General features: G+C 39.3%; 1 protein-coding gene across 4 annotated transcripts in view; it reads right to left on the minus strand.

Annotated features, from left to right (window-relative positions):
• ARHGEF7 (Rho guanine nucleotide exchange factor 7) overlaps window positions 1-14,522 on the minus strand; it is a 128,902-nt gene that overhangs the window by 50,439 nt on the left and 63,941 nt on the right. For all 4 annotated transcript variants that reach the window (XM_054162862.1, XM_054162861.1, XM_054162864.1 and 1 more), the window contains 3 exons: window positions 10,515-10,603; window positions 3,558-3,652; window positions 3,127-3,222 (listed from right to left, as the gene is read on the minus strand). In XM_054162862.1, coding sequence (XP_054018837.1) covers window positions 3,127-3,222; window positions 3,558-3,652; window positions 10,515-10,603 — 280 coding nt within the window. The remainder of the gene's footprint in view (window positions 1-3,126; window positions 3,223-3,557; window positions 3,653-10,514; window positions 10,604-14,522) is intronic.

Below are 14,522 nucleotides of genomic sequence, written 5' to 3' on the forward strand. Positions count from 1 at the left end.
TTTGGTAGTTAGCAGCTCAGCAGTTCGTGAATAAATTACGCTATTTTAACCTGGCTATTTGAGGTTCATAGCTTGTTACCTGTCAGTTAGCTCCACTGTGAACTTGAGGTGGTTCATTTATGCCACCCGAGGCAGCATTGCTGTTTGGTTTTGCATGCATAGGGAGATTCCAGTTTGTTCCTCTGTATTCCAAGTTCTGATTGTTCTAAACTGTTATTCTACTGTTTATCAGCCTTCTATCATGTGTAATCAGCCTATCATCAACTGAGCAAATGAACATCAAATTGGCTTGGGAAAACAAATTTTTTTTATATTTAATAAATCATTCATATTTTATCATATTTCTGGCCAATAAATCTATATAAACTAAACCACCACCATTTAACAACAGGAGGATTAAATAGGATAAAGTGGTCTAGAAAGTTCCTGTCACTGAATTGCAAGCCAGGATTTAAGAGAAAACTCAAATCACAAACTGAATTGGAGAGGGATGTGGAATTAAGAAAAATAGTATAGAATAGAATAAACCAGGTTGGAAGAGACCTTCGAGATCATCATGTCCAACCTATCATCCAACACCACCCAATCAACTAAACCATGCAACCAAGCATTCCCACACCCAAACCCAGGAATTTGTCAAGCAAGGTAGGCTGGCAGCATTACAACTGGCAGGACATCAGGATTTGATCATTCTAACATGTCAAGTACAAAAAAAAATACCCTATCAGATGCTGTAATATGAAGTTGCTAAAATGATGGAAATAAGCTCTCTGCCAAAAATAAAATTATAGATTTATCTTGATAGAACTACCTTCTTGCCCAGAAGCTACTCTGAGTTTACAGAACAGGTTCACTAGCCAAAAAAAAAAGAAAAAAGGCAAAATCACAAAAAACAAGGCAGCAAGGCAAGCATCCTTCTACATGATGGGAATTATGATGGATTAAAATTTGAAACAGGAGGAAGCTGAACCCTCAAGTCAACATAGTATGCTGAAAATAGAACTTGGCACGACCACTGTATTTATGAAATGAAAATAACAGAAACCATTTGCAGTAACCTTTTCAGTAACCCTGGGGCATCTCTTCCTCTGCTCACCCACTAGCATCCATTATGTTCCTCATTATTACACAGCAACATTTCACTTAGCAAGAAAAAGAAATAAAGGACATTATGTGAAGGTGCTCTTAACCGTGTTTAAATCAAGGAAGGAGTTCTGAACAAGCCTTCTGAGCTTGGAGCTACATTATCACAACACATTAACCTACAAATCAAGTTAAAAGAAAGTTTCCATTAGTATTTGTTTAAAGACACACACTTTTCCCTTCTTGTTCTTAAGACCACTTTAATAAAAAGGTTTAGAAGATGTGAAGTGCTTCATTTCCCAGTACTATGATTCACAGAAACAAAATCATGGTAGCAGAAGAATAAAACAACGAAGTGCAGCAGCAAGAAAGGAAATTAAACATTTACATGTGTGGACAAATGGTTATTCTCAGGGACTTAGGCACCTAACTGATCAAGTTTAACTTGCTAGAAAGAATACCCTTCTCAGACAGTGTGGAAGAAAGGCCATTTCAAGAATGTTTCCATTCCAGCACTGAATAGTCATTTAAACTACACCATCCTCCTTTCCATTCTGTCCTGGCTAGAGGCGTAAGAGGGAGAGAAGCCAGGTGGTACGAGGATGTGGGATCCAAAGTCAGCAACAGATCCAGTCATATGTTACTGCCTAGGAGAGACACAGCTTATACTTTTTCATGACAAAGCTTCCTCTTCACACAGAGCAGCTCAGATGAAGAGAGGAGGGTGAGGTCAAAACAAGATACATTCAGCTGATCCAAGGATCACTGCTGCCAAAAAAGGTATTTTCTCCTCCAAGACATTCATTCCCTCTTATAGTCAAGTACTCCCAGCAAACTGAAACTCGTCTAAGCCCTCAATAGCAATTCAAGTTACTAACTTGGTGAAACACAGGTAAATTTGGATTAGCAAGTTGGTTGAGCTCACCTTGTAGTGAGAACACAGGCAAAGAAAAGGATATAACCAAGATTAGGAACAGGAGCTACACTTTCAGCCAAGTTTGAACACAGATTGTTAAGACAATTCAGATGTAATAACATCACCTTCTTTCTTACACCTTGACATGCTGAGGTACAAGCTACTACTTCAGCCTAACCTGTGTAAGGAGGACATGTGTCTTCATCCCCTCTTTACTATGCTTCATCACACTTCCTAGGTGGTACAGTACAGGCATGAGGCTGTTTTTCCAATATAGATTGCTCTTTCTCCCTATCCCGTATGCCTCTCCCACCACCAGTGTTCAAGGACAGGAGAACACTAAGCACAAGCATTCTCATACAGCATACTTCATCTGAATCAGTAACTCTCTCTCCACTGTTCCATCACAAAGTAAGCTCCTTTCATTAGAATACATAGAATAAACCAGGTTGGAAGAGACCTTCAAGATCATCGTGTCCAACCCATCAACCAATCCAACACCACCCAAACAACTAACCCATGGCACCAAGCACCCCATCAAGTCTTCTCCTGAAAACCTCCAGTGATGGCGACTCCACCAGCTCCCCAGGCAGCCCATTCCAATGGGCAATCACCCTCTCTGTATAGAGCTTTTTCCTAACATCCAGCCTGAACCTCCTCTGGTGCAGCCTGAGACTGTGTCCTCTTGTTCTGGTACTGGCTGCCTGGGAGAAGAGACCAACATCCGTCTGTCTACAACCTCCCTTCAGGTAGTTGTAGAGAGTAATAAGGTCACCCCTGAGTCTCCTCTTCTCCATTCTCTTACTTTAAAAAAGGACTTTAAAATAACAGCCTCAAAACAAAAACCCACTTACTCTACCATTTCCCGACTGGTATGCAACTGCATCATAGAGATTCATAAACTGTTTTCAAACCATGTCAAAATTCCTACCACAGAAACGGCATCCTAGGGCAAGTATCTACCTGCACAAGTAATCAAGGTATTATCCAAACATCTATTGTACTGCTGTAGCAATTATCCTTAAAGTGAAAGGAATAAAAACGTCAAACACCATAAATGACAAGTAAAATAAAAAAAAATATTTGCTTCACAGACTTTTACAGAATCTTGTATGCACAGTACTTACTTGGTGCACTCTTCTAAAGACTGTACAAGCATTTGCTGGAAAGAACTTATTTCTTCCAAGTTTCCCATTAAGTATGAAGTATTTGCCGAGTTTAACCTGAAGTGAAAGCAAATAAAAGGTGTTTAGATTTGCCATCATCGATTGTGTTTTAGTAACACCTACAGTCTTAAACAAAAAAAAGCTTACTAGTTCTTAAATGAAAGACCAGACTGGTTTATGCAGCAGGCAAGCTGAATAGCAGAAAGCCCTGCCTGAAGAACATCACAGGCCACTCGAGAAAATGCACACTGACACCGACATTGAAAATTTTTTGTCCATGTAAACTCTCCCCAATGCACAAGAGATTTCAAGCTTGCTTAAAAAACAAACCCACCCCACCACCAAACAAACAAGAACCACAAAACAAAGACCAACAAACCAAACTCACATACTTTTCACTGGCTTGTAATGGTCGCAGGTAGTTTGAAAGCATTGTTTGTAGCTCCTTAGCGTATTCATTTTCTGTTTCTAATATATTTTGTAGCACCTACAATAAATAACAGTTGCTGCTTGGTATTTTTTTAAGACACTTAAACATGTTTAAATCAGTACTAGTTTTAAAGCATGCTGAAACTTACTGAGAAATAGGTACACTTAAATGAGCATTCCTACCTTAAAAATTCAGACATCAGCAAGAAAGCACTGAATACTAGACAGCTATGAAATTCACTGGAAAAGCAACCACATACACGAGTCACCCTTTAGCCATACACAAAACTAAGTGGTGAACTAACAAATTTCACTACACCTCAGACTTTAAAAATCTAAGAGCCACGCAAGACTCTTCTTCCACAGCTAGGGGTGACTATGCCTCATAAGTACTTTAGAAGAGGGAAAGGTCATCTAAGTTTGGTAAAGCACAACAGAAGCTGTAAGCAAAGTGAACAGTGTAATTTTCTCAATTACAATACAACTAATCGTGCTAGCTACATATTTACTGAAGATGTGCTGCTCTACCTAAAAGGCCTGAATATTAACATACTTCAAAATAAGTAACTGCCAACTTAACAGTATTAGTATTACTGCATTCTTTTTAAATGGGGCTGCCTAACCTTCCAGTGAGTGCAGCTGCATAACCTACTACAAGAAAATTACAACAGATTGAAGCAGAGCCAAGAATTTCTAAAATACAGCACACACTTGTTTTTGGCTGAATACAAACTGAAGAACTGGAATATGCCCAAATACGTACAAGAAAACATTTTACTGAGCCATCTCCTGGGAGCCTGGTTTAGCATTTTCTCCAGTATATTCACATCAAGTTCTACTGTGCTTCTACCAGCAAATTACTTTTTTGCCTCCAAAAAGTTAATTATTCAGGAAGAAAATAATCACAATTAAATGCAGTTCAATGAATACAGATGAGCTTTGAGAACTGGTCATAAGCCATACCACAAACCTCCTTATTTTGCTACATGCCATATTTGTCAAGCCTACAGTAATATCTCATTTCAGCATTTATAGTAACGAGTGCAATTGAATGCATTATTCACTGTTGTAGTCAATACTCTTTCTTAGGAAATAAAAAAAGCCATTCATTCCTAAATGCAAACCTGATGAAATAACTTTAAATAGCTCAGTATGTCAATGAAGAATTCACTGTTCCTTTCATTGGTGTCATTGATTCTGCCTATTCCTTGAATGCTTCTATTCATTTGGAGAGAGGGAGAGAGACCACTTTTGAGTTCATTCCTTTGTTGGAAATCTGAATCCTGAACTGAAGATTAAAATGTCTCCATTCTCTGATAAACACTATGACAGAAGAATGCCACAAGAAAAGTTATGGCTACTAACTACAGTATGAAGTATAATATGGGCACATAAATAGTAAAAAAAAAAAAAAAAAAAGTCTTTTTTTTTAACCACTTAGACCAAGGCAAGAGGGACTAGAAAAAAATTCAATTTATTATAGCACTAATTAAACCCCATAGTCTCTTCTACATACATAGAACAGTTGAACTGAACTGTTAAAACAAAAATACAGAAATACTTAGGATCCGTAACAATGAAAACTAAATGCAGGACCAATTTTTCCCCAATATGGCTTTTCCCACAAAAATCTCCCAGGCTGAAGTCATTACACAGGAGACTTAAAGCCAAGGACAAAAACGCAAGTGTCCTGATAGAGCACGGAACCAGCAGTAAGTCATTTAAAGATAGAGATCTTGAAAGGCAGCACCACTGCTCCACTTCCTCAAAGGCTATTTCCATACTTTGCTTTTTGAACCAGCTGTCCAAAAAGCTCGAAATAAAACTAGCTTCGTGTTGGACAACACTCCATTACTTTTCTGTGATGCTTTGGATCTTTGTGGACTTGGTTTTTTTGGCAAGATGGAGAATATAGGATCGGAGGAAAAACACTTCAACGAGGAAAAAACCCAGAAGAACGGGAAAGTTTACAAACCAGAATCTAGCAACCTGATGAACTATTGGAAAAAGGCTGTTAAATACAATTGTAAATAAAAATATTCCACAAAACCTATGCATGGTAGTACTACATACACAGTTTTACATTATTCTAGTAGTTCACAGGATTACACAGTACTTCACGTATGCACACAAACACTTCCTAAAACACACTTATCTTCCCTTTTTGTAAATGAAATTACTGTTTTCACTGCATACAACATTCTTTTACTTCAAACATCTTTACAAATCATAATTTTGCTTACATAGCTCAAAAACATCTGAAATGTCACATTCTTCCAGCTTGACTTACCTACCTCACCGAGAAGCTATAAGGATTAAATGCTGGGACTGTGCTTTGAAGCAGTAGCAAGTAGTCAGTACTGCAACTCAGTGTTCTGGCACCAGAGCACCCTTATATTCCTCATGTCCACAGCTCGCCCGCATGCTCTAATAATCACCTTTCTTTCCTTTCCTGCCTTCTGCACGTTCTGGCTGCTGCAAGACCCCATGAGACCTCGAAGACCTTGTTTCCACAACTCCACCACAACATTTGCATAGATAAGACCAGGTACCATAAGAGCAGCATTGAGGCGGCAGCTCTTGCAGACTGCAACGCTGATGAATGGCAGGCACAGACAACTGAAGTCATACAGCACAAGCTCTCTCAATCACACGGCATGGAAAATTCAAGCATGGTTAGCAACTCTGTCACACAAAACCCCGGGCACCTCCCTAAGGGACAAACTACCTCCCAAAAATGGGATTTAAAATTACCTACATGAAGCTGATCGCCTTCAAATGAGAAGAAAAGTCTGTTTCATAGGTATGCCTAGGCATTATCCTGCAGCACATCTCATTTTACGAGAGCAGTATGGCACTCAACGCAAACATGTTTCAGCAAAATGGTGATCAATGCCTAATTTTCCTGCATTATGAGAATGTAAGAGATCAACCCCTTAAAACAGGCCCTCAGGAGGGGCAATGTAAAGCACCATACAAGTATACCATATGTGCTTAATTTTTATGAACCTCTGTAAACACAAACTCTTGACCCAACTTCAAACATGTGGCCTCAAAAGGAGTGCTTATTTCTCATCATTTCTCAAACATTTAAATGAAAAATTAAGTCATTCAAATACTCATACTATGCAGAAATTTGCCCATTTCTTTGCATGCTTTTAGAACAGCTACTTAATCTCAAGGCAATTGTCCTATAAGGAGAGACAACCTAATTTTATTTTGGACACAAAGGTTTTAAATTCTAAAGGAACCTCAAGTAGGGAGAAAAAAAAAAAAATAAACTCAGTAATGCCTGCTCTGTCTTCAGGGAAGTAACCTGCAATATTCCTGCCCACTTCTTCAGTAACACATTACCAAATTACTTCTACATGAAAAATGTGTCTTGCTTGATGACAAGTCTGGTTCACGTTACACACTGCTGTAGACTTGCATCATTTCATGGAGGACAAGACCTTGTATCACTATGCTCTCCACTAACCTGCATTCCTGAGCCAGACAAAACACAAGCATAAGCCAAATATGCTCTGTCTTCTCAGTGACACCTAGTACAAGGTGTAGCTAATAAAGCACGTGGAGACTAGAAAGTTATGTGATTTGATTTGTCTTACAAAGTTCAGATGGAGCTCTGTGAATCCATAAAAATAAAGAACAAGTTTACAAGAGAGTTAAGAAGAGAGAAAAGCAATGAAAGCAGTCTCCTCTTTACATTTAGCACCCTTCCCTTAGTCCTTCCCAGACCTTCTCCCAGAAAGGGAGATTAGCAGAGCCTCTCCTATCTCTTCCTGAACTTCCTCTTAAATGCCCTTTGATTCTGTCCTCAGTCCTATGAATACACCCACAGGTGCTGCCTGCACCTGCACAAATCCTTCCCTAGCAAAAACAGCAATAAATAGTCATGAGGTTTATAGGGTCTCAGCACGTACTCATAGGGTGGAAGACAGCCACAACTTAAAAATAGCAAGTACTCCCAATGTACCAGCATCAAATCATGCTTGGCTGTCAAGGCGGCCTTTAATGCAGACTTCATTGCTTTTTCTATCTCAAGCTTTGTCATTTTAGTTTCCAGTTGTCAAAAGTTTATTCAAACCTGGTCTTTTACCTTCCTATGGGCTCATTTTTGTTATCAGTGCAGACTGGTAAGTCTAGCACAGGGAAGTCTCATGTCTGTGGATTACACATTCAGACAGAACAAAAATTCAATTCCCATGTTAAACTGCTTTCACTTCAGCCAATGGGTTTGCCGTTTGTCTTATCTACATGTAAAAAAGTATTCTGTATTTCACATTTATTTTATAGTTACTTCCACAGAATGTTAAGGGTTGGAAGGGACCTTGAAAGACCATCTAGTCCAAGCCCCCTGCCAAAGCAGGATCACCTATACCAGGTCACACAGGCATGTTTTGCCTATCTCCAGAGAGGGAGACTCCACGGCCTGCCTGGGTCAGCCTGTTCCAGCCATTTCATAGTTATATTGCTATCAGAAGCACTTTGTATTTTTCAAGAAAACCTAAATGCCAGCTAATCTAATTTAGGTTTTAAGCACAGCAGTAAAGTCTTACTTCTCTAAAGAAAGTAGTATGCTACAGCACAGCCTCTCACTCTAAAAAAATAGAACAGGGAGCTTAAAACAAACAAGTGGGGGTGTTTGCTCTACTGTGGAAAACCATGTAAACAAGACAGTTCACTACAGACAGAACTAAGAACAGCACTCTAGGACTAGTGTTTTCATTTACTCTATGTATGTTATTATGAGATGGTCATTTCCCCTCTCCTTGCAGTGTAATGTATCATGAACAGTTAATAAATAGCTAGCAGTCAAAAGAGTGGAAATCTTATTACATCAGTTTAGTGCACCAAGACAGTTGCACCTGAGCAAGATAAAAATAACCTAATTCCAAGAGTAGGTGTGACAGTCACCACTTCCACCTTGGGTTTCATTGTTTGCTGGGGTTTTTTGTTTGTTTGGGGGTTTGTTGTTCTTTTTTAATTAGACTACTTCAAAAGCCAGCCATGGCAGTTCCTCAGAGTGCAAAGCAGCCCAAGTCTCCATGATTACAGTTATAAAATATCCAGGAGACAATTATAAAAGCACACTGGCTAATGGTGAGATTATGTGATCTTTTATTACTTAAATACAGTTTTAGGCAAATACAAACATTTATGGCCTGTTATTTTCACTGATGTACACTCTTACCCCCCAAATCACATAGAATCACATAATGTTAGGGGTTGAAAGAGATCTCAAAAGATCCTTTAGTGCAGCCCCTCTGCCAGAGCAGGATCACCCAAAGCAGGGCTCACAGGAATGCATCCAGGTCAGTTTTGAATGTCACGAGACAGACTCCAAAACCTCTCTGAGCAGCCTGTTCCAGAGTTCTGTCACCATTCCTTATGTAATAACCTCTATCATCTTTGAAGTAAAACATGCAACTACAAGACTTAACTAGTTATGAAGACAACCAAACCAGAGTTTTGGTGAAGCTCAAATTATTGACCACTGACAAAAAAAAACCAACACAACACCCACAAGCCGAAAAACAATCAAGCCAAATAAACTCAAATCTATAGGACTGGTGCTTAAGAAAGCTGCCAGTTTATTTTTATTGAAAATTAGACATAGATCAAACAACTAAGAGCACTCTTCCTTCTAGTGAAAGATCTAGATCATCCCTTTGCTACATTCACCTCAGTTTACGTGCACTGTAAAGCAGATTTTTAACAGCAACACAGTAGTGACAACATAGTTGCTACTACAGACAACAGCAACTATAGAAATAAAAAAATACAAGACATAGGGGGGTGGGAAAGAAAAAATCTGTTATTTTATTGCTGGATGTACTACAATAAGATCATTACTGCTTGTAGTGTGAAGGAAGTTGTGCCTGCGTAGGTGACCTTCCACTGTGATACTGTGGTGTACAGAACTGCAGGCCTGACTTTTGCCATAGAACTACAGTTACCAACAAAGGCACCAAGCAAGGCAGAAGGAAGGGCAGGAGGCTGTTTCACTGTTTTCAGTTAGGGTACCATTTGCATAAAAGTTCTGTTCTTCCAGGTGGTTGGTGTTATTCCTGCCACAACCGCAAAAGATGAAAGCACGAAAGGATGCTTTATGATCCCTGCTGAAGGCTGACAAATAAAATGAACAGTGACAGCTGCTTCAAAGAAAAGGGAAAGAGACGTTGTGTTTTGGTTTCACACCAGTAGGGAGCAGTAGTTAACAGAAACAGCAAGATGCTTTTTGCTTACCAGTGTATCTACTGTTAGTAAATAAAGGATTCTCCAAACGGTTATAGGACCACATTTAAAGAGTTTGGTACGTTCCTTACATGCATCTTACTAAAGAGGTTTGAGTACTACATTAAGAATCCTTGGGAGTGTCTTAAAGGCTCACTGTGGCTGTATTGCTTTTGCTGTGAAATCTAACCTGATTAACAAAGAGGTTCTCAAAGTTAACTGAGCTGATTTATAAGCATGAACACAAGAGGAAGATTTCAGTATGTGCAGTCTCTTGCTCAACAAAAGGGTAAAAGTATTCTTGTTCCAATGCAACAATTTCATTACTATAACAGAGATTAATATTAATATATTATAGAGATTGGAGGAGAATGATTGCAGATTTCAGGGATGGGGAGAAAGGTGAAATTAACAACTAGCAAAGCAAGTGAAAGAAGCATAATGCATTACATCAATAGCTATTATTAATGTAAACTATAAATTTGCATCATGTTTAAGAATTTGTATAGGTGATAGTCTACTAAACCAATAATAATCTTGTTTGCATGAGAATTCATTCACACTAGATAGTTTTGGCACTAAGGCTCTGACAAGACTGTGAGGTTTTTTGTGTGCAGGTAAGACTAGTTAAATGACATTCTACTGTATATAACAGCTCACATGGAGGAAAAAGAATCACTCACCACATTGTAATAGCTTTTGTTAATTGCAGACGTATCAAAGCCTTTAGGTGGACTCTTCAATGTACCTGATTTGGGGGAGACCGGTTTTTCTGAAATGTAAGATATTTTTGGGTCAATGGGGTGCAATTTCAATGCTCAACACTAGAGGTCAAACAAACTTTGAAGTATTTATCATGATAAAGAGACAGGGAAAATATTGCTTCACTAAGAAATGCACAGACTTGTGGTTGAAATTACTTGCAAAGAATAAAAATGGTTTGCACGTTCACAATGAATGAAACTAACCTTGATGAGGACAAGTAAAGAAACTCATTCTTTATTCTAGAACCATCAAGGCAGGTAATACAATTAGCTTTTCCACAATTATTTTTTCAAAACCAAAATCTTATCACAGACTAAAGAAAGCAACAAGCATTTTCAAACACTGAACATTTTCAAGCAAAAGTAGTATTAAGTTTTATTATTAATGAACTCAGTAAAATTGTGACTAAGGGCTGAATATACCAGAGGTGGGACATTACACTCAGTCTGGTAGAAATAGAAAAATCAAAGCACTATACAAGTAGTGGAGTGACTTACCAGATGCCTAGCCCAGAGAAATCTTATTTGAAATCAAATTCTCTTTAATTGAAAAGGCAAACAAACAGAGTCCATCATAACAATAAATGCAATTCTTATAATCCCACAGTGCATCTGCCCCTCAATGATGCACACCTTCCATGGAAGGACACCACAAGCACAAAGCAACAGTCCTAAGAGTTATCTAGATGCTGACTCCCAGAACGAAGAGGCACAGGAAGCATCCCTAAAGCTTCCCCTCCCACCTCTACTATTCCTCTACTCAACCACAGATGAACAAAGAGAGGAGAGAATTAAAAGCATTATGCTGCATGCTGGAGAAACTGCAAGTAAGATTGGGTGTCTTTTTTGGACCCCTCACATTTGACTCGTACACAACCAATTGAAAAGTTTGTGAGACTTTTTATTAGGACATGATGGCTGTTTGGGTTTTGTTTTGGGGTTTTTTGTGGTTATCACTTTGGTTTTTAAATAAGGAGGCTTGTCTACTCTGCAAATTTAAAATAAACATTTGAGTGATTTGTAACAAAAAAAAGAGGCAAATTGTATACAAACAACAAAAAATCCCCACCACACAACAACCACCAAATGAAACATTACCACACAACCTCAACCCCCAAAACTACATACCTACTGAAAGTTTTGCCTTTATTTTAAAAGCAAGCTTCTGTTTCAAACACATTCTAAGATTATAGGAATAATTTAACTCTAGTTTACCTGATATCTCAAGGTCACTAAGAATAAATTATACAAATCTCAACTACAGGCCTGCCTTTCCAGAAGAAGCCTGGTCAGTCAAGCTAACAAGCTAACTGGGACATCTACATGAAATTCCCATAAGCAGTAAAGCTGATCAGGGAAACATCACTATAAGCACAATAGCCCATGTGGTACCACAGCCTCTGCTGGACTGAGTAATTCAGAGCTTCTTCAACCTGCTCAGTTGCAGTCCCCTCAGAGAAACTGATTAGAGATGCAGGCTATCCTTTTGCCTCCCCTTCCAGAATTGTCCAGAGGGACCTGAAGCTTTTAGCTAAAGCCCTTAAGGAGCAGCTCAAACCCCAAACACACTCAAGTGGTATTATCTTCAAAGGGATTGTCCCTGTATTGCACTGGAACTCCCTTCAAAGAATCTATTCTAAAAGTTAAATATGGTCTTTAAACTGCTAAACATGGGCAGAAACTCTTCTTACCACGTTCAGAGATAACAGCAAAATCCTTTTGGTTAATATTCTCCACCCATCCCCTCCAAGTCAGCTACAAGCCAACAGCACAACAACCTTCAGCCCCAGCAGTTACTCAGCTGGGAACATCAACGCTCTCAAGTCACCAGCCCTGCAGTACATACTCTGTGATACAGCCAAGTCATTCCATATGACAGAACTACTCCCTCCTCCTTAGAACAAAGCCATAATCCCATGAAGATTTGTCATCACTGCATGAAAGCAGTACCTGAAGTCATGCCATATGTATGACTGCTCACATATTTATATATAATGCCCTGATCCATGAGGCAATTACAATTTGTTTCTTTTTAGTTTATACAAACCTAGCAATTTGCTCTCTCTGGGGAAGCTCTTGACTTATCCTACAATTTATAGTGACTTTCAGGTTCACTAAGTACCTAAAAGTTCATTAATCATCTGTCAAAAAACACAAAAGAAGAAACCAGAGTAATTTAAGGAAAAACATAAATACCTGTCACTGATTTTTATCATAATACAGTTGCCTAACTCCTGTTAATAGGGAGAAAGTTGGACAGTCACAGACATTTGCCTCTTCTTCCTGTTACTTTGTTATCTTAAATAGTATGAAAAAACATCTCTTCCCCTAACTTTTCCTTCTCTTAAGCTACTGTTATGCTGAAATATAGAGTCATCTATATTACCTGTTGATTCAATCATCCATCAGAGAGACAACAAGTCAGACTTAAGAGCAGGATACAAAACAGAATCACACATTCAAAACATTTTGCCTGGCCAGAACAGCCAAAAATCAACATCCAGCTTTTAAAATGCAGAAGCTGTTTCTGTTGCAGAAACACAGAATTAGACACAGCAAATCAGTCCAGCTGTCTATTATATCTGGTATTCTGCCTTTCAGTGCTACCTTACTTCATGAGGAAGAGTAAGAAACAATCTTGTTGCAATTAGCTTATTGCACAACACATTACACAGCAGAAAATCCTGATCTTGGATGTAAGAAATCACTTTCTCAGCATAAAGTAGTTTTTATCATCCTGCATGATAGAACACTAGAGTACTTTTGCAACTGCACAACATATTCCATTCTGTATCTCAAGCAGGTGTCATTCTCCTTCAGCATACAGGGAATCATATGAGTGGTAGGGGTTGGAGGAGACTTCTGGAGATCAAGTCCAAGTCCTCCTGCCAAAGCACAACTGCCTAGGGCACATCACACAGGAATGCATCCAGATGGGTCTTGACAGCCTCTAAAGAAGGAGACTCGACAATCTCTTCAAGCAGCCTGTTATAATGCTCTGTCACTCTCACAGTAAGGAAGCTTTTCCTTAAACTGGAACACAAAGTTCCACCTCAGCATGTATCCATCAGCCCTTGTCCTATCACAGGACACCACTGAAAAGAGACTAGCACCCTCTTCTTGACACCCACCCTTCACATACTGGTAAATATTAGTAAGATCTCCTCTCCGTCTTCTCTTTTCCAAATTAAACAGCCCCAGGTCTCTCAGACTTTCCTCTTAAGACAGATGTTCCAGTCCCTTGATCATCCTCATAGCCTTCTACTGGACACTCTCTGGTATATCCCAGTCCTCCTTGAACTGGGGAGCCCAGAACTGGACACAATACTCCAGATGTGGTCTCACCAGAGCAGATGGGGAGGGGAACCTCCCTCAACCTACTGGACACACTTTTCTTAATGCACCCCAGGATACAATTAGCCATCTTGGCCACAAGGGCACATTGCTGTCCCATGGATAATTTAGTGTTGACCAGGATTCCAAGGTCCTTCCTCCATGGTGCTGCTTTCCAGGAGGTCAACCCCTAATCTATGCTGTTCCTTCTCAGGTGGATAACTCTACACTTATTCTTGCTTAACTTCATGAGGTTCACCTCTGTCCAGCTCTCCAGTCTGTCCAGATCTCATTGAATGGCCACACAGCCTTCCAGTGTTATCAGCCAGTTTTGTATCATCAGCAAATCTGCTAAGCGTACACAATCCCCTTATCCAGGTCACGGATGAAGATGTTGAATAAGACTGGACCTAGTGCTGACCCCTGGGGAACACCACTAGTTACAGGTCTCCAAATGGACTCTGCACCATTGATCACAACCCTCTGTGCTCTGTCATTCAGCCAGTTTACAATCTCTCTCACCATCCACTGTTCTAACCCAGTTCTATAGGTTATGTTGTGGGAGACAGTGTTTGACCTTGCTGAAGTCAGGCA

Source organism: Dryobates pubescens, chromosome 7 (genome assembly GCF_014839835.1).
Source record: "Dryobates pubescens isolate bDryPub1 chromosome 7, bDryPub1.pri, whole genome shotgun sequence".
In the NCBI taxonomy this organism is placed as follows: domain Eukaryota; kingdom Metazoa; phylum Chordata; class Aves; order Piciformes; family Picidae; genus Dryobates; species Dryobates pubescens.